Here is a 21,426-nt window from a genome sequence, read left to right as displayed (position 1 = left end):
TTACAAACAAAAATAATAAAAGGAACTAACAGAATCCATACAAACTTTAAATATGTGATTTAAAAAGTTTATAAAATATATAATTGGAAAATTTTGGAAAGATAGCTTAGCAAAATTGTGAGTAAAAGTATTGGAAGGGGTATATTAAAGGGGAATATTTATTTGCTAGCAGCAGGGTAGCAATAAAGGAAGGTTTAAGTTGATTAATAAATATTACTATTGGTGAGGTACTTCAAGCTACAGTTTGTAAAAATAAATTATGCAGTGGCGCCCTGTATTGGTCTAGGATTACATCAGTTTCTAACTCTTTTGTATTTTGACGTGACAACGTCTTATAATTCGATGGAGCCGCACGCACGAAAAAACGTGACTCATGCGGCGTTACCTCGCTCTGCGGCGCTACCTCGGTTTGAGGCGTTCCATTTAAGCGCGGAAAGAGCGATCAAGAGGCACAATCGGCCTCCGCCTTGGCAGCGTTTGACATCTGTCTCTCTTCTACTTGAGTGAGCGATGAAAAAAAAGTGACATAATTGTATTTATGCGTACAGATAAATGAACTTGATCAATTCAATTGTGATTTTGATTTACCTATTTCTCTATATCCATACAAAATATCTATTAAACAAATAGAAGTACAATTTTCTTTTGAAAAAGCAACCTTTCATCAGTATTTTCTTATGACGTCACGTTCAACTATCGTCAGTAAACCGACTTTACAGACAACCGATATTTTTAGACAAGTCGGTGACCTTCCTTATCTATATGTTGTATATTTCTAGTCGTTACTTCACGATGTTTACCTTGATCGTAGGAAGAAAATCGAAAGGCGTCAGGATTGAACGGTCACACTGCTTTAAATTATATACGTATATACCTATATCCCATACATAAATTACGGCATTTATGAATTATAATTATAAATATTATGTCTTGTTTATTCGTTTCTAAAGTAGTATAGGCACAAAAGATTTAATAACGATAACGAAGCAAATGAGTTCTTGTCTTCTATTCATGAATGTTGGCAGATAAAAGCGAATAAAGATTTTTACTTATAAAAACAAATGACACTTCATAATTATTGTATTTAAAATCACAGTAGATATTGATTTAATTTTACCTTGTAAATAAACGTATAAACATATTCTAAGTTGTTTTCGTTAGGTTAACATCAATTCTTTATAAAAGTTCATAAATAGCTTAGGAAAGTAGGTATGCGACCGCGCTCAGGCCAGTCACGCGATTGCATGTAGTAAAAAGGGCACACTACAATTACATACCAACTGACCCTTAGTTATTTCGCCGTTACACGCGAATGTTGCCATTTAATCGAAAAATCTAAACTTTATTCCTGTTCGAGGCCATCAATATCCTTAAACAATCTGTAGCCTATGGGGAATTAAGTGATGCCTCCCTTTCGTTCGCTAATACCCATAGTGATGGCGATTTCATTGCCTCCATTCCTCAACTTCTTGCCTATATCTACTAAATAATTGAGTTCAATATTTGCAATACCATATTGTGTAGGTTTGTTTTTCAATCTCCTAGTTTGAAACTAACCATAAAAGCAAACGCGACGTATAAACAAAACAAACCTGTCGCGCTACAACTTTTTTAGGTCTGGGCCTCAAATTTCTGTTCTGTCTTATATTCATTTGTCAACCGCTTCTTTAAAATTTCCTGTGTGTGGTTTTTTTTTGGGTTTAAGGCAAGCCAGTTTTCTTACGATGTATTCCTGCACCGTTCGAGCGAATGTTAAATGCGCACATAGACAGAAAGTTTATTGGTGTACAGCCGGGGATCGAACCTCAAGGATGAGAGTCGCACGCTGAAGAAGCAACTAGGGCAATACTCAAAACTGATTAAAAAATTAAAAAGTAAATAAAACAATAAAGCAAAGTATAAACTAAATGTTTATATAAGACTTTTAGTTGTTTTTCCAGTTCACTAGCTAAAACTAATATTTCTTCATAAAATAAATACGCCCTGTTAGCTGTTACGTTAACAGAGTCGGTAAGAAAGATTTGAAATCCCTAAGCGTATAGAGGATTTGTTAGTGAACCGGGTAGACATTTAGGAATTCACGTTGTAAACATTATGTAAATCCTGGTACCTTCTGTAATCTAAGTGACTACGTGAGATCTGTTCTTTATATCAACTAACGATATAATCATTTAAAACAATGACTTATTATATTCGTGTGTACTTATGATGTTCAATTACATTGACAATTATCCTTTTTCTAACACTTACTAAGCCTATATGTTTTTTTTCTTTAATTATTTTTGTATAATCTGTCACTGATATATGTCGTCAATTTTTGAGGTTATGATACGCCGTTTCCTCGCGTTGTTTTCTTTAACCGTGAAAGTTACACATAAAAAGTAATGAAACTACTGAGATTATAACTTTATATGTAACTATATACTTATATTTCCGATTAAGTATATATGATTCTTATATTCTTTTGTATCTTTACAGATATCGAGAAATTTTGGAGTTTCTTACTTCCTGAAAATTTGAGGTAAAATTTTCTGTTATTTTTCGCATATTAAGAGTGCATTTTTTATATTCCAATTAAAAAGATATTTAGCTTAGAGGTAGTTCAAGTTTTTACTAAAATAGGTATAAAGAACAAAACATTGTTATAGGATTGCGGCCGATTAGGGGATGACGCTCGGCAGTAAAGACGAAAAGCGCGGCGCGGGTTGAGCTGGCGCGGGGGATGTGGGTATTCGTGATGCTGGCTTTGGCGGCAGCCGTCAGTGCCGAGTGTCCACGTCACTGCGAGTGTAAATGGCGCAGTGGAAAAGAATCGGCACTATGCGCCAGAGCTGGACTAAACGCAGTCCCACCGCGCCTAGATCCCACCACACAACTACTAGATTTAGCCGAAAATCGACTGACAACTCTTCGTGATGACGCTTTTGCCTCCGCTGGACTTCTTAATCTTCAACGGTTATACCTTCCCGCGTGCAATATACGAAGTATTAAACAATACGCGTTTCGCGCTCTAGTAAATCTTGTGGAGCTGGACCTGTCTCGGAATCGACTAGAATCCATTCCGTCGCACGCCTTTGATTCAATTCGAGAACTTCGAGAGCTTCGACTCAGCGGAAATCCTATCACGAAAATTAAAGATGAAGCCTTTTCAACTTTACCGCATTTAGTGAGACTAAGTCTTATATCTTGTAAAATATCTGAAATCGAGCCAAGAGGCTTTATCGGTTTAGAAGCTTCGTTGGAGTATTTAGAGCTAAGTAAAAATAAACTTCAAGTACTTCACGTTGCAGTCTTAGCACCCTTGAGATCACTCAAGGGCTTAGAGCTGGCAAATAATCCATGGGATTGCAATTGTGTGTTGAGACCACTGAGGGACTGGATGATAAGAAAAAATGTTCCTGCAACCGTCGTGCCAGACTGTGCACTACCACCGCGCCTTCTACAACATTCATGGGATCGCTTAGACCTTGAGGATTTTGCTTGTCTTCCAGAAGTAACTACATCGTCTAGCAATATAAAGGGAGTAGAAGGTGAAGAAGTAATACTGGCATGTAAAGTAACCGGCATACCGGCACCAAGAGTTCGATGGCTACGTTCAGGCCGGTTACTTGCTAATAGTACTAATGCAAATTCAGCAAGGGCATTTTTATTGCGAAGTGAAGGTCAAACTAGTACTTTAATTATAAAATCGTCAGATGTACAAGATTCAGGACTATATACTTGTAATGCTGAGAATCGAGCAGGAAAAGTAGAAGTTATTTTAAATCTAACTATTGACAGAAAAGTACCTGTAAAGGGTTTCGGGGGTCGGGCTTTAATGGCCGGAATGGCTGTATCAGCAGTGATAGTTTTAAGTTCGTGTTTAGTAGGACTGTGTATTTATGAAACTCGTAAAAAGAGACAAATAGATAGGTGGAATGAACAAATAGTGACATCAAATCATAATGAAAATAATTATGAAAAAATTGAAGCTAATGTAAAAAATAATGTAGAACTATCTCGATCAACTCCAATTGAGAATAGAAAGAGAGGTGATTACAGAAACGTTCCTTCCCATGACCCAGAAGAGGAGTATGAGGGTTATAGAAAAGGTGAAGGTCGAGGTGAAGAAAGAGAAGTGACTTCACCAGCAATGGCTAAAAATTTTCGTCGAAGTGAATTCGAAGTAGCTGGGTCAAGATCTGCTGAAGTGGTTCAAGATCTACACATACCTCGCCTGAGCCAGTATGCGACAAGGTAAAGCACCTAATTACTTATACCATTTTTATATATAATAATAATAAATATTGGAAATACGAGAAAAAGCAACGATACTCTTTTAAAGAAAACACTTTTTTACCGGATTGAAGCTATGTACTTAACTAACGTAATTCAATTTATGACGTTAAGAGATAAGCATATTTAAATTTTAAATAAAGTGAAAGGTTTAGGAAATAATATTATAATGAATCCCATCATATAAATTTTAGGAAAAAAAAACTTAACTAACTAACTTGTACTGTGCTCGAACTTATTAAATAGCTCAGGTTCTATATCTACGTAAATGTTCTTTTCAATATTATTTTCTATGAAGAGAATTTATCGGTATTGTATTAATTCATATTTTTATTTCAGATCACAGAAAAACGTCGAAGCCATGCAAAACTCCAAGTCGACGGGCCTTTTAAGTGGTCGCATCGAGATGTTATCAGAAAATAGCCGATTTAACAACAACGCTCGATCGTGTCCCCAGCCTCGAATACGTGAACGCCTGGATAACGATCTTTCTGGGAGCGATAGCGAGAAAAATTACCCTGATCTTATAGAGATGAGTGCATTAGGTACGAGTTCATATTTGCGTGATACAAAACACGATCCATATTATTTTTATACAATCCCGAGAAGAAAAGACGGAGATAGTCGGAGCCCGCTTTTGAGTAGTCGTAGAAACAGTTCTGGTGGCGACTCAGTAACATATCTTGACAGGATTGAGAAAAATCGACAAAAACCATCTGGTAGGTCAAACAGTTTTTTAGATTTATCTAGCGGCGGAAGTCGATTAAGACGAAATCCAAGTTTACCAGCGTCACCCAACAGGGAGCCGATGACAGTTCCGTCCGCCACTCCACTTTTAGACCTCTCAGGGCTACGAGATTACACCCAAACGAGTCCTCCCTTCGAAGACTTTGATTTTCGAGCGTCTCAACTTGAAAGATTTTTAGAAGAGTACAGAACTCTAAGGGAACAATTATCTAGAATGAAAGAGACGAGAGAGAACTTGCAAAGAACCAGAGCAGTAGAAAATGAAGAGTTGAGGTCTATTCTCAAGGGAAAACCAAGTATAGCAGTAACTGAAACTTCTTCTTCAGTAGCCTTGACTGATCCTGCATCTCCTCTTGCTCTCAGTCCACCCGAATATAAGCCCCAACAGTCTCGACCGGAATGGTTAACGACGTTACTTTATCGCAATTAATATAAATATAATTTTGTAAATATAGTCAAAGGAACTGATCAAAATTGAATTGTTTTTAAGTAAAGTGATAATCATAATCATCCTTTTAAAAGTTGAAATAAATTTTGAAGTCGGCTTGAACATTTTATTTCTCCCTTTGATGACTGAGTCAAGTTTAACTTCAATAAGGTGCGAAATGTTTACAAAAAAAGTGTAATTAGATTGCCAGTAAATGGCTTTATTTCGTTCATTAGGCTTGGAAAGGAGCAATGAAAATGAACGCTTAATAAGAGACTATAGATTTAGTACCCAATTAGTGTGACGGCGGCCTTTGTTCTGCTTTTATCGGTAATAACGATCTCTGCTCCACATTTTTATTTAAATGAAACAGTAAATGTCGTTGTTCTATTGATGGATGTGTCCGAGATCTGTTTTCAAAGATATAAAGGCAATTTCCTTTTTGCTCATAACCAATTGTGCTAACATATTTCCGTTTTCTCTCCGTCTAATTAAATCCATAATAGAACTAAAACTATCCACGAGTTAAATAATAACAGATCCGACTGACTCAAATCATAGCCTAGTCTCAGTTCCTGTGAAATGTTCCAATAAATTTACTATCTATGAAATAATGAAAAAGCGGACTAAGTGAATCTTTGCCGTCTACCGTCTATATACACTGCATTCCATATATATCCCGGTGCAATGTTAAAATACTACGAGTTAAATTGAGGATCCAATAGACAGAACGAGAGTTCGCAATTACAGCTGTCCGAGCGAATTGTGCGCTCGACAATAAAAGCGATACTTTTATTGTGGCTGTAAATTGCAGGCGCGTTGTCGGCGCGATGTCGTGTCGGTCCCGTTTTCTTTTAGCCTAAGGACTTTTGTCTATCCAATTTAACACTTATCCCCTATATAGATCAGTGTTCACCTCGTAAGTGTTCAATTCTTCACCAGCATAAACATCAGCTGGGCACGAATGTTTTAATTTTTTTAAGTACGCAAGACACATATGGATAGGGAAATTGATATGTTTACGACCAAAACGGACGCGCAGTATACAGAAATCTCATCACCTACTTAGGGGTCGTTCACGTATTACGTAAGCACTATTGATTGATCTTTTCTTATTTGGTGATAAGTCAACAGTAATCATTCACTTTTTTACACATATTACCCACACGTATAAAAAATTAATAAGTTGTACTATTATTTTTGAGGGCTTTGCTTACTTTGGCTGACAAGATAAATAGATAAATTGCAGTAAATCTGCTTACGTAATACTTGAACGGCCCCTTACCTGTAGAAAAAATATTAATGAAACAGACACAAAAGTATGTTTGTCTTATCCAGGTAACGGTCTTACTATAAATATCTTATAGTGAAAATATAAGAAGCGATTTAACCCCTAAAATAAATATATTACAAACCAATACCATTGCAAAAGTGATTATATTTATTCTATTAAGAAGCAAAATGTCTACATCAGACTACCTCTATCAGATTATAATTTATTACATACTAAGCCCGTTCCTGATAAATATCCTTTTAAATAAGACCTTATCGGAACCGGATGTCCTTCAATCTATCACTGTAATGGTCCATAGTAGAGTATTTTTTGAACAAGTATTTTTAGTCTTGTCTTATATTATACCTCAGTCTTTAATAATAACAGTGGCACTAAGACCAATTATGGCCTTTGGGTTGCCCGTGTTGCTTTTATACATTCACATCAATACAACAATTAGCCATACAAAAATAGGCATGCAAATGTCATATTAATAATCATTATGCCTACACACAGTTAATCTTTTTATAATTGTTGTCAAAGCTTATGATCTAAATACTCTACACACTATAAAGTCAAAGTCAAGCCTTGCCTTTAAAAATTTAATCACCATTATCCAATTTTATTTAAAAGCCTTCAATGCTGACTGTCTTGTATCTTTACGTACTGGCTACAGCGGAATTTGCTTTGCATATAAAAATATCACCTTTACACCTAAACAGCATGGTGGCACCTCAGTGGTTAAGTTTCATTATACAGTGATATTCAATAAATCGTGACTCATAAAGTAATCCTACTAAGGTGAATCTCCGCTTCAAAGCCCTATATTATTGCTACTACACAGATTGGGAGTGGCTTGTGTCTATAAAACATTTTCTGCTTCACAAAACTTTCATTTACGTGAAATAAAAGAGTCGTATTTGCAGTACGGCCATGATACGAGTCAAGGTGAAATAAAGTTCGTTATTTTAAAAAGAAAATAGGCTACAATGAAAGTAAAAAGTATAACAAATAACAATGCCAACCGCACAAACTACCTTCGCAATGGAAATTAAATTTCTGGAAGATGTATTGAGTACTTTTTAGTAGGTGCTTTTACTAACACAGTCGTTTTAATGAAGCTCTGTCTTCTGTAAGTTGTAGCTTTTTAAAGATTTCCAAGATGTCCAATTTGCTTTCCGAGATTCGATGTAAATATTTCATTAAATTCGATTTAATATACACAAACATACATGAATATTATTAATTATTATAAATTTAAATTGAATTTAAAAATCTTATTCTTAAATTTATCGCGCGTGTAATGAAAACTTATTTATTTTTAAAAGTTCGATTCCAGAAACAATAATTATGTTGCCGCTTAAAAAATAAATGAAATATATGTATAAAAGTATGTTATAATTAGCGTTTTTATTCAATAAAACTTGACTAATATGTATGGAATATAGATTGAAATAAACAATTTCAATCTGACATTTCAAAATGGCGACGGTAGTACCAATTGCAGCCGCCGGCCAAGTATGTGACACTGTATTCTTCAAGAACGTTCTTCACGATGTGATTCATTGATTTTCTTTATTATGTATAGTCACAAACGGCCAGCCTTAATTATAAGCTTCGCCGTAATCAGGGTCATCTATAAATTTATAAGACAATATTTTTTAAATATATTTACGCCTTTTTTCTGAAGGCCACGGATCTCCCCTTGCTTGGATACCTCTCTCGCTTCATCCATTTTCATGACATTCACCGTGAACGCTCGTCAATTATGGGAACTTATTAAAATTTCAGTAGACAAGATGATCAGCTCGATAAGGTTTTGGATCTATCTGAACCTCAGACATATGAATTCAGAAAACAGACTTAAGTCGAACTATGACTCGAATATCAACATCATGGTTTTGACATACCTACGGTAGTCATACTTTCGTTTCTGAATCTTACCCTAAGATATGCCGGCTATGCCATTTCCTTCATTAACCTACCGTGGAGGTTCGAGGGGACCAGCTCATATCGGTTTCTCAAGGCTTACTATGATCTTTTTAAATACAACCCTTTTTCCATTTTAGTCAGACTTCAAAGCGTTTCGGTTATCATAACATTTCGGCAGTACCTATATTTAAGCGTTTACAACTGATAGCGAAAAACTTTCCAAAGAAAGCTCAAGGACATATAACGCGTTGTAAAACCTTTCTTTATCGAAAAAGGTTTCGAGTAAAACCTTCACGAATGAAATTGACAGCAGTATCAGTTTTTCAAGACATCCCGTATTCGCACCGCGGGGATCCTTTGGCCAGCCCTCCGTCACTCGTTTAGCAAAATGACGGACCTTTTTTATCTAGCCCAACCGCAATTTGTTGCGGGCGATCTCTGCCAGCGATACACGAATTCATTTCAAATTCTCATACGATAAATTTTACTTGAAACGTGTCAGAAATATACAAATGTTCACCTACTAATAATATAAAATGTAAATAAAACACACATGAGCAGTGTTGCCCTAGTGGCTTCAGCGTGCGACTCTTATCCCTGAGGTCGTAGGTTCGATCCCCGGCCTTGCACCAATGGACTTTTTTTCTATGTGCGCATTTAACATTCACTCGAACGGTGAAGGAAAACATCGGCTTGCCTTAGACCTAAAAAGTCGACGGTGTGTGTCAGGCACAGAAGGCTGATCACCAACTTGCCTATTCAATTCACAAACGGTCGTGAAACATATACAGAAATCTGAGGCCCACACCTAAAAGGGTTGTAGCGCCATTGATTTATTTTATTTTTGTAAATAAAACACCATAGGTAGACCATTAGATTTATTCACATCCCCAGAGACATCGCACGCACCGCTTGGCCGCATCGCATATGACAACGTAGACTACGTTAGACAATCGTTAGAGCAGGTCATCCTTGAGATGATTGTCGCCTTCATACGTGACAATTTCGTGCCCTACAAGGCTTACCTTATCAAAGTACAAGTAATTCAAAATGAGTCGATTAAATTGTATTATTACCAGTGCATGTGACCGGCTTTTTCTCTATTGGATCTGTTAATTCGAAATACCCAGTTCACTAAATATCTATATGTACAGAATAAAAAGTACAAAACATATATAGAGTCTTAAAGTAGTAATAAACTTTATTGAATCGGATTTTTAATTCATACATACTTTTTAAATTCGTTAATTAATTTAAACAATATTATCAACACCCCGATCAACACTTATCTCTTTGTCACAAGATTCTTTATCGTTAACTTTTTCAATTCATGTCTCATATTTCTAAAAGAAATCTGATCTTTCGAGTTGCGAAAGAAATTGCTGAACACCAAAAACTTATCCGTCACAATGTACTTGAGCGAGGATAAAATAAAAGTTTAGAGTTAAGATTAGTGTTCCTCCGAGCCTTGTGTAACTTCATAATTTGCTTTTCATTTTCTCAGTCAACTTCGATAATGTTGAACATAATGGATCGAAATTGCATTAATAAACCAAACGACCCGAATCCTTTTAGCTGCAGCATTTCTGTATCTTTTAAATTATTTTATTTTTAATTAATTGTGTATATTGGATATAACTGACCCGTATTTATAATTTTTCATTGTAGCTTTACTCGAACGTTCACGGTTTTAACTTTAAATGACGGGTCAATTCAAACATTATAGGAATTTAAAAAAATGCTTTTGGCAATATATCTCACTGTCATAAAATTTTATTTCCAGCAACTGTATGTTAATGAATAGTTTCTTTATGCTTTTCTTTACCGTACAAGTAAGATAACACACAAAAAACGTTTTTGTACTTATGTACACGCGTCAGAAGTTATACTTCTTTGTCATAAGATAAAAATCTTTTCAACAAGTTTATTCTAGGTATGTAGAAAAAACGACACTAACAATAGAAACAGATATTTAATACATTGAAAGATTAATATAACGCATTATCTAGTTAAATAAAGTTTATTTAAATATCACAAAAAACTAAAATGTTGAGTATAGCTAACTTCAGGGTGTCGGTTTTTTGTGACGGTGTGCGCGCGCATCGTAGAATTTACTCTTAATTTCAAAAAGAAGCACTGGTGCATAGGTGCTTCAGACCCAAAACTCTGCCCACTTGTTCGAAGCCTTTTCCAAATCAATAAATAAATACCTAGGTAACACTGAAAATGTTTAGAAAAAACGGCTTAATGTAGATTGTTTTTCGAAGTAATCTCCATTCCTCTCTACATATCGTGGCATTCGATGGAACCACTGAGAAATGCAGTGTGTCTCTTCTATGGCATTGTATGCTTTCACCGCATCTTCAGGTCTCGTAAAGCGATTACCTCGAATTTTATCTTTAGTTCTTGGCAATAAATGAAAGTCGCAGGGCGCCAGGTCAGGACTGTATGGCGGATGACTCATTATCTCGACACCTGCCATAGTCAAATATTTAACAGTCCATTTTGCGGAGTGCGCAATGTCGTGGTGAAGGAGGATCCTGTTTCGAGGGCGCAGCTATCGAATTTTTTCAAGACAACAGGTAAACAGCGATTGACATAACAGTCTGCAGTAACTGTCCTTCCATCTGTCGCGAAATGACCTCCTCGACCAAAGAATGAGGCAATTATCTTTTTTCCTTGACTTCTTCCTTTCTTTGCCTTAGTTGGCAGATCCTCGAAAGGAAACATCCACTGAGCTGATTGACTTTTTGATTCGGGTTCGTAGCAACATATCTAGCTTTCATCACCAGTGACGAGTCACCGCCGTTGAACTTATCTAACATTTGGCGACATCAGTCTATGCGAAGGTGTTTCTGGTCATTGGTTAAAGTATGGAGAGTCCATCTGGTACAAAGCTTCCGGACGCCTAAATGTTCGTGTAATATTATTTGAACTTGGCTCATACAAATGCCTAGGCTTGCTCTTATCTGCTGATAGGTCACTCTATTATCTTCCTCTATCATGCGTCGCACAGCACTGATATTATCTTCAATAGTCGCTGTTAAAGGACGTCCTCACTTAAACTCGTTAAACAAATTGTAAATAGTGACACGAGATGGGGCTTCATTAAGAAATGCTAATCGAAGCCTATCATACGAAAAGAGAACACAACGAAAGTCATAAAAAATCAATGACCGAAAATTTTCTCGCGTTAGTTTCATTTTCACGTGTATCAAGAGTTTTAGATTTGCCACCAATTCCCAAAAACAAATGACAAATGAATGCAATATACTACTTTGAGTTACCAAAGAGTTCTAAAATTGAAATTCAAAAAAAGCTTTCATTAGCAATGTTTCCAACTGGCCAGTTCCAAACATTTTTAGTGTTATCCACGTATAGCAGGACAAATAAATCTTATTGATTAAGCTAATGAAATCGAATAAAGGAAGTGAAACTACATAACATTAAAACCAAGTTATTCATAAATATTTACATAACTACAACATTTTTGTATGCGTCTTTGTGAACACGACGCACTTTGTTTAAAAGTCTCAATGAGTATGCAGAGTGCAATTTTCAAAATGGCTTCATAAGCAAAAATATGAGGCAGAGTGCACAAGCGAACTCATTACCGAACTCCTTGAGGTAGTATTTCGGGTGAATAGGGCAGGCGTAGCGAGATAGCAGCCTCTTATGAGTTATATCGCGACAAACGAAGTGTTTCTCCCCGTGCCCCCATGAGATGGCTGATGTGTATGGACGTTTCATAACAGCTTATCTATTGCCACTGAATATATTATAAGAAATCAACATTTACCAGATAAAAATAATTTATGAATTTATGACACGTAGGATGTAGACAAATTAAGCTCATGTACAAAATTGGAGGTAAAAGTTAATAGAATTCAATATCAAACTTGAGTTTTTTAATATAATTTAAGAAAAGACCAAGAAGACAAACATATTAAACATTCGTCCCTTTTGTAATGCCAGCTTTTGTTATTTTAGTGAAGGAAAACATCTCGAGGCATGTCTTAGACCCAAAGATTGACGACGTGTGTCAGACACATAATTATCCTATTTGTCGATTAAGGAAAACAAACACGAAACAGATACAAAAGTCTGAGCCACTGGCTTCAGTGGTTATATTTTAAAAATTAACCCATTATTGATATACTTATATATATTTATATTAAAAATATAACCTATTGAGAACTCGAATAATTAAGATTATGTTGGTAGTATTATAAAGTCCATCTTTTGTATTGTATACAATATATATTCTATTATTGAAAAGAATAGCTAAGGAATCTCGAAATCGGTATTCACGAAAAAGTTAATTATTCATAATCAATTTGTTTAGAATCTCATTAATTTGAATAACGCTTATTTTGAAGTCTGTTTTGTTTTATAACATTTAATTTATGACATAATGATTTCGTTTTTTGATAGGTTTTGTTTCATTTATAATTGGCATAAGTATTTGGTGCTTTGTGGTGGATATTCAATAGAATACCTAACCATCACAATTCTATCAAATTGAAAGGAATAAAGGGCTTTGTATAAGTGTAACCGGCTTTATTTAATTCCTGGATATTCAAAAAATCTCGTCGGTTTGCGGTCCGGGAAAATAGAGAGGGGAACAAATAGCCGAGCGAGATAAAAAGGTCCCGTCATCTTGCTAAATGACTCTAGACGTGAAACAGATGCAATCGTTTGAATTTTATAATTTACGGACCCGACAGACGTTGTCCCGTACATATATATTTGAAACCTGAAAACCAATTGTATAAACTATTCTCAATTCCAATTATAATCACACAAAAAAGAAAAACACATGAAAGAATAGATACAAAAATCAATGTAACTCATAGTTAGCGGCTCGATTGAGGCTTTGAGGGTAAGATTCAAAGTCGACATCCATCCATCCATATTATCCAGCTTTGACATTGACAATTAGCGCTAAGTGCCGAATCTGAATCTGTGGCTAAAAGATATAAGATTTGTAATATTGAAATGTTACTATAAGATGTTGTTAGGTTAGTTAATTACTTAAGACAAGGTCCCTAATTAGGGACCGAAAAAAATTACCGACTTGGATGGATCTCACACTTGTTTTTTACAAGTTATATTTTTAATGGCATTAATATAACAATATGGCTCATATAACAGCACCAAGGCATAGATTCATTCATTAATAGTTTAAAGTATGATTTACTGTATTAGCCTTCAATTTTACGGTGTATGCAAGATTGTTATATTTCAGTTAATTTGTATAAAGTTATAATGATGTATACACTTGAAGATTCCCCAGGAATTCAACATATTTATGAAAGCCGTATAAAAATCTTTTCAGTAGTTTGAGCTTATCGCATTCTACAGACAGATCCATTATAGTATCTAAGGGTGTATCTGTGAGGTTTTACGTAGTATAAATAGATCTATAGACTCAAGATTTTCATACAAAACCAATTGTTACTATTACGCAACTTAATTTAACATTGGAAACAATATACTCGCATATATTTGCTCGTAGCAGTGTAAAATTAATCAAGCGTTTTCCAACTATTATACTAGCAATATTCTACCCTTATTAATAATGATTTTAGGATTTTGTACACGTACACACCACGTACATATATTGATAACCTACTTTATTTTTAATTTGATAAAAATATCAGGATAATATACAGAAAAGGTTAATTTTTGTAAGGGAAGAAAATTACAAAAAAATGGACAGTTATCAAAACTATTAATATAGTACTTATTACAATTTGCAAAACAATTCGACTTAGGGTCCTTTAAGAAAAGATCGTGCCAATTCATATAACGGCAACTCATTCGCACTTCAGGCATTCAGGGAGCTCATGTTCGGCGGTATAAGTTATCACCAGGTGAGCCTCCTGCTCGACCAGTGTTCAGTAACACATAAGTTTCAAAAATAAAATCTTTATACGTGCGAGACAGGCTGAATATATTAAAGTAATTTAAATCCTTTGTAAATATAATTTTCATATATGAAGGCTGTTGAAATGTCTGGAAAGTTACTAATGAGGTCGTGTTCATATTTCAATTAATGCTGGCAACTTCGATACACGGTTGTATATTTCAAGGCCAGTATTTTAATATGAAACGAGTTCTTAGTTATAAAATCTACATAATGTTATATGTAACTTTATAGTTTTTTCATCTACATAGGTCTTTTAAATCTCAGTTTCCACGCGACGCGCAGCAGGTCTATTTATAATAAGAGCATACTTTATAACTCAGACAATACCGTGATAATCTATATTTACAAAGATATTCTCTGTGCCATCGCCGCTGGTTGGCTGAAGTTTGTTGGAGATTTTTGAATTTCGAATTTAAAGCTTTTGAACTTGGAATTTAAGTGGCTCTTCAATATAGTACTACTCTGAGTTCGACAAAGTAATTAACGTTTACGTCAAACAAACATTAGGATAATTATTGACAATCTTTATGTATATGAATCTTCTGCGTATGTTTGTAAACTCCTTTTGTGTGTGGTCAAGTAGATTCGTCCTTTGTACAGGAAAACGTCAATCGAGTTCGCTATTTCTATATAAGACATGCACTTCAAGAAACTCGACTTAGGGTCCTTCACAAAAGAGTGTACCAATTCTTAAAAGGCCGGCAACTTACTCTCAAGCCCTGTGGCATTGTGAGTGTCCATGGCATCACTTAACAATAGATGAGAGTCCTGCCCGCTGCATCCTGTTCTATAAAAATAAATCTTTTTTTTGTCGTGGATATACACAGGAATAGCAAACCATATTTATTAACACCCGAAATTCTTTGTTTTTCCTGAAAAAGATCATTATGGATCATTCATAATAGTATGTTACTATTTACATGCCTGTTACGATGTTTATAGTTGCGAATAATTTTTACTTGTTGATTTATTTCTTATTGACCGCATTGATCGGAAACCATTCTCGGTTAACGCCTCCAGCTTTCTTAACCTTCAAACGGCTTTCTTTCTCCATTCGTTTCCTTCTATCATCTTTCATCTGTGCGTTCTGTTATATGTAATTAACAAATAATTAAATTATTATTTATACTATATGAAGTTAAATTATAGTGCATAAATAATTTATATACAATAATAATATTAACCTTTATTTCTGTAAAATACTTCTAGTACATAAAAATGTGAAGTACTATAACACTAACAATTATTCGACAAGCCTTGTCCTTGGACATAGGCCTCCTGTTAGAGCTTCCACTTTTCTCGGTTGTTAATTTGTATATAGTTAACCTTAGTATAGATTATTTTTATTATTGTACATGAAATAAAAAAAAAACAAGTTTACAATAACTTTAGTGTGTCAACAATACCAATGAATATTTTAACGAGTCTGGCCATAAATAGTGTTACATAAAAACTTTTATTTTTTTCATTGTTTTAATTATTTTGTATTTGGAACACGTATATATTTTTAAAAATAGCAGGCGTATATTGGTATATCGCATTCTAAACATATACAACAACACTTCGTCCGTCGAAAACCAGAAAAGATCACCTACGTGCTGTTAGAACTACAACTACAAGTAATTCTGTTAAAGCCGGAATTACTCGAAACCCCATTTAACCCCCAAAATCTTATTGCGAGAAATGAAGTATTGTAGTATTGTCAAACAAGACCTGAAGCTCGGTGCTTATCGTCGATATACAGGAAATGCCCTAGATCTATCTTTACAATTAAAGAGAGTGGATCGATAAAAACGCCTTCTGTCAAGCACAGAAATATTCTCTTTACTGATGAAAATAATTTCATGATTGAAGAACACTACAATAAGCAAAATGATACAGTGTACGCTGCCAGTTCTAAAAAAGCTGCTAAAGTGGTCGGTAAGGTAAAACGTGGTCATCTTCTTGCGTCAGTGAGGTGGGCGGTGGGGCGTGTCTTATCAAGGTGTCACAAAACTAAATTTTTGTGTAAGAGCAGTGAAAACTTCAGCCAATGTATCAAGATACAACCTTGGATGATGTTGTAAAACCTCTTCAGCAATAAACTTTTTGAAAATATATAGTGGACTTTTCTAGCAGGATTCTGCACTTGGCCATAAGGCACGAACTACCTGGACTGGACGCATCTATCCCAGACTTTGAATTATGGTCAGCTTTAGAGGACATGGCCTGCTCTAAACGACACGACAACATTGAGTCTCTTAAAAAGTATTTGGAGCAAGTTGTGGCCAAATTTCATTTGGAAACAATGCGTAATACGTGGCCAAACAGATTAAATGAATGTATAAAAGCCAAAGGTGGCTATTTCGAATAGAATATATTTTTTGCTGAGACTTTAATAAATATGTAGGTATAAATTTTTGTAATATTATTTCATTAAAAAAATGCATTATCATTTGTAACAGAACTTATGGCTGGACTAGGTATTGCGTACTATAACGGTAAATTCTTACCTATTTAATGTAATCAACATAAAACTCTTTTACTTTTATCATAGGTTATTTTCTGAATCTACTTAACTAAAAAGCAAGCTCTAACACCTAATTCATTTAAAAGGTTCTCTTGTAAATCTTTACTTTATTCTAAAGAGTAAACCCGAGAGCCTGCCTCTTGATTATAAATTGCAAAACGCAACTTTATTTTATACAATATTCCTTGACGCAATTCTAATCCACAACTTTTTACAAAATATTGGCTTCTTTATATTTAAATAAAATGAAGAATGGTGGAGTCTTTTTTTTTATAGAACAGGGCAATCGGGCTGGAGGCTCACCTGATCTTAAGAATTGGTACGCACTTTTCTTGTAGGACCCTAAGTCGAGTTAGTTCGGAAATACTTCTGTGGGCAGATGATTCCACAGTGGTGGTGTGCGAAAACTGCCTTAAATACTCTCAGCTGTGGAGCGATGGACGTCGAGGTGATATGGGTGGAATTTCGTATTCAGAATCGACATCCGATGATGAAACCCAGCTGCAGGTATTTATTGGAAAAACTTTTTGTCTGTAAGGTTTAGGTGCAACAATCATTAAGGTTTTATATTATTTGACTGAAATGTAATACTGTTTACGAGGTCTTCTTAACTGATTTTATTGCCAAAATACACGAAAGCCATGTGAAGTTGTTGAAGTAATAAATGGATTTTACTTGTGTAATTGGTGATTCTATGATAATTTTCGGATTGGTGCACAATTTGAAATTCAAATAATTTTATTTCAAAGCCGTGTGAATTACATTGAAGCTCAATATATTACTAATTATTTACTCAAAGGTCAAAGCCTCGAACATAGACTATAATTATGTGGAACACTAACGTTATAAAAATCTAATTGCCATTTAGAAACAAAAAAAAAAATAACGATTCTAAAACAATTGGTGACTTTCAGTATAAAATTCGAAACAGAACTAATTAAAGCGTACGACCAACCAGGCTCCAGAAAATAAACCACTCATTATGGAAATCGTATACGTTTTTACAACAAATTGCCAAGCGAAATTAGAGAATTATCACTAAATAAATTCAAAGCTCTGGTAAATCAAACGTAAATTAATCAATAAAGCTTTTTATAAATTTCACGAATATGTAATGATCCTTATCCTTGGGATTGATTTGCCCCAGTTCAAACAATTTGTATGACTCAAAAATTAGCGATTATAAGAGTGGCGGAAAGTTTCTTGCCAGTTTGTTGTGTTACTTACTAACTTGTTTACCTATAAAGTAATATTGACTTTGACTTAGAAGTGCTCCTATACGAATACGCAAGTGAATGCACGTATATCGCTTATAGAAGTTTTCATCGATAGTACAGTACATAGTTTATCTAAGTCTGAATATATGAAGTCCGATAAAGAACGAGATTTAGGTGTCATTAGCAAAACCTTTTCTACGTCCATTTCCTTATTAGTTCTCATAAGTTGATTGGTATTTAGTACTTGACGTTTATATTTGTGTCTTAACATCCTGGTAGCCGTCTCCGTCTTTTATTCAATAAAAAAATCTCCTAATAGTTTTTCTTTTAATTCCATTCTGTAACATTCTATATCACTCGGATTTTAATAGTTAAGAACTAAAGAATTGTTCCTGACATCATTCCTGTGGTCTTTATTAAACTTTCCTCGATAAAATATTTAAAGAGAAAATGGATTGTTGACATTTTTCTTCTTTTGCCTTAGACTTAAATGAAAAGTAATATTTGCAGACAATAGTAAGTTTATTTCTTTTATATAGCGTTTGCATAATCTCGTAGAATGCCGAAGGATAGTGGAGTATACGTTATTTATAATATAATCTTCATAATTGCGATAAAATCATTTTACATTTATAAAAATCACTTAACTACAAAAGTATTAGGTTGGGGAAAAAGTCTTTTCGCATTATAGTATGTATGAACTTGTCATAAAATGTCTTTGGCTATACTCGTATTTGTATCTGGTTGGATTTGGTAACATTAAAAGTTTAAATTTCAAAGAAGATTTTTCCAAATTCAAATGATGAAAATGTGTGTTTTTTATTTATTTTTCGTACTGCCAAGATAAGCGAATATAATAAATAAATTCGATACATTTTAAACTTTAACAGAAAAAAAGTAAAAATGCAATGCAAGCCGTGAAAAAAATTTGCGATGTTTATGGACTTAGTGCAGTGTCAGAGCAGTCAGTCAGGTTACAACATATTTAGTTTATACGTTTTCAATCCGGAAATTTTCAAAGATGCACGTTGCTCTGGTCGCGCCCTATTACAGATAAAATGGCATCCATGTTTGAAAAAGTGGAGCAAGATCGGCATATCAGTAGTTTCGACAGTTTTGGCGCATTTGAAAAAACTGGGTACACAAAAAAAACCAAATACCTCACGAGCTCACTGAAACAAACCTAATGAACCGTGTACTCGTCTACTATTTATGATTCTTTATTACGTCGTAATGAAACCGAAACATTTATGAAGAAGCTGATTACTAGTGATGAGAAGTTGATCACGTACGATAAGGTCAGGCTTCACAGACTATGGCGAAATACGGGTTAACAAGCAACAAGGTGTGTGTGGTGGAATTGGAAGGCATTATTCATTATGAGCTGTAATATGGTCCTACCACCAGGTAGGACCATCGATTCTAAACTATACTGCGAAGAACTGATGAGATTATAGCAATAAGTTTTTCATCACGATAACGCTATAACCTCACATATATGTAGCGACTAAGCAAAAATTAAGAGATCTTGCTGGGAGGTGTTTATGTTTCCGCCTTATAATCCTGACCTTGCACCTTCAGATTTCTACATGTTTCGGTCGCTGTATTTTGATCAGAAGCCGCTAAATAAATTATATTAAAAAAAATGTTGTGAATTTTCTTAAAAAATGAGAAGAAACTTTTCTCCCAACCTATTATTTTTTAATTAACGACTTCATGACTAACATTGATGCACTTAGATGTATGGTCAGTTACTGACACATGATTTGTATGTATACATTTGTACACAACCGTGGTTGAAGACACGTCCACAGTGTTAAGCAACGCACGCATAAACGCTAAGTTACAAATAAAGCAAAAAACTTAGATCTAAAGGTGAGATTCTGACATGCAACTTAGCACTCGGTTTGACTTCCATATGTCTAAAAACAATTTGTGCTTTGTCTCGACAGCAGAAGTAACGAGGCCAACACTAGTCTCTGATTTTATTTTCAAGAAACAATTTCGTTTAATAAACCTCTGCTATGTCAGAACGTACACACTTTACTGTAAACCCTTTGAAAGGCTCTTTCAAAGTGAACTTTTGTCTCTAGCAAATCCGTGTATCAAGGCCGTACAGAAATGATATTGGAAATGCGGATTGTAGAAACAATCTCATTAATACTCGAAATCATAGCATCACAAATGAATGAAGCCTACGTTGTTTGATTTGGGACTAGAGAAATGAACGATAGTATACACGGTTACTACACGTACACGTAGCTGGTGTTATACTATTAAGATTATACGAAGCTCATTACGCGCAGGAAATTCGTAACGATTCGACGCGTCGGCGGTCATGTAGGCTATAAAAGCTGAAAAGAATTGCGATAAATAAATAGTTGAAAGACGTCTTGTTTTATTAAGATGATTCTCTTCTAGACAAGCGTAGACCATCCGTGGATTAAGAATGTACATCAATTTGAAGTCAACAATACCTGCTGTCAGAATTTTATAGACAAAGATGCATAACCATGCTAATAGCTAAGTCCTGCACCCTTTCTCTGTAACTTCCAATAGCGATAATGATACCAATGTAGACGTTTTTGACGTGACAACGGCTTATAATTCGATGGAGCCGGCTACACGCACGAAAAAAAAATGACGCATGTGGCGTTACCTCGCTCTGAGGCGTTCTATTTAAGGCTTGAAGTGCAAGCGAGAGCGCGGAACGAGCAACAAAGAGGATTGACATACCTAATTGTATTTATGCGTACAAATAAATGTAACTTGATCAATTCAATTGTGATTTCCATTTAGCTCCTTCTCTATACCCATACAAAATATCTATCAAACAAATAGAATTACAATTTTCTTTTGAAAAAGCCCATCCATCAGAATTATCTTATGACGTTTCACGTTAAACTATCGTCCGTAAACCAACTTTACAGACAACCGATTTTTTGTCCGGAATTTCAATGTAGTTCTCTCCATATATCCCATCTCTCCCAGGTCTGTTATCACATCCTTGGGATTACATAGAGCAATAACTCAATATAGTGATCGCGTGACTCGCTATCAGAAGTTCGAAGAAAAACGTTTGGATTGACATCAACAGCCACGATTGTGATTGTG

General features: G+C 34.9%; 1 protein-coding gene across 1 annotated transcript in view; it reads left to right on the top strand.

The window, feature by feature from the left end:
* LOC123714682 overlaps positions 1-5,566 on the top strand; it is a 34,016-nt gene extending 28,450 nt beyond the window's left edge. Inside the window, exons 2-4 of the mRNA XM_045669048.1 lie at positions 2,479-2,521; positions 2,649-4,236; positions 4,615-5,566. Coding sequence (XP_045525004.1) covers positions 2,723-4,236; positions 4,615-5,452 — 2,352 coding nt within the window. The 5' untranslated portion in view covers positions 2,479-2,521; positions 2,649-2,722 and the 3' untranslated portion in view covers positions 5,453-5,566. The remainder of the gene's footprint in view (positions 1-2,478; positions 2,522-2,648; positions 4,237-4,614) is intronic.
* Positions 5,567-21,426: the final 15,860 nt, after the last annotated feature.

The sequence above is a fragment of the Pieris brassicae genome, chromosome 9, assembly GCF_905147105.1.
Source record: "Pieris brassicae chromosome 9, ilPieBrab1.1, whole genome shotgun sequence".
NCBI lineage: Eukaryota > Metazoa > Arthropoda > Insecta > Lepidoptera > Pieridae > Pieris > Pieris brassicae.
This window is presented reverse-complemented; position numbering and strand designations above follow the sequence as displayed.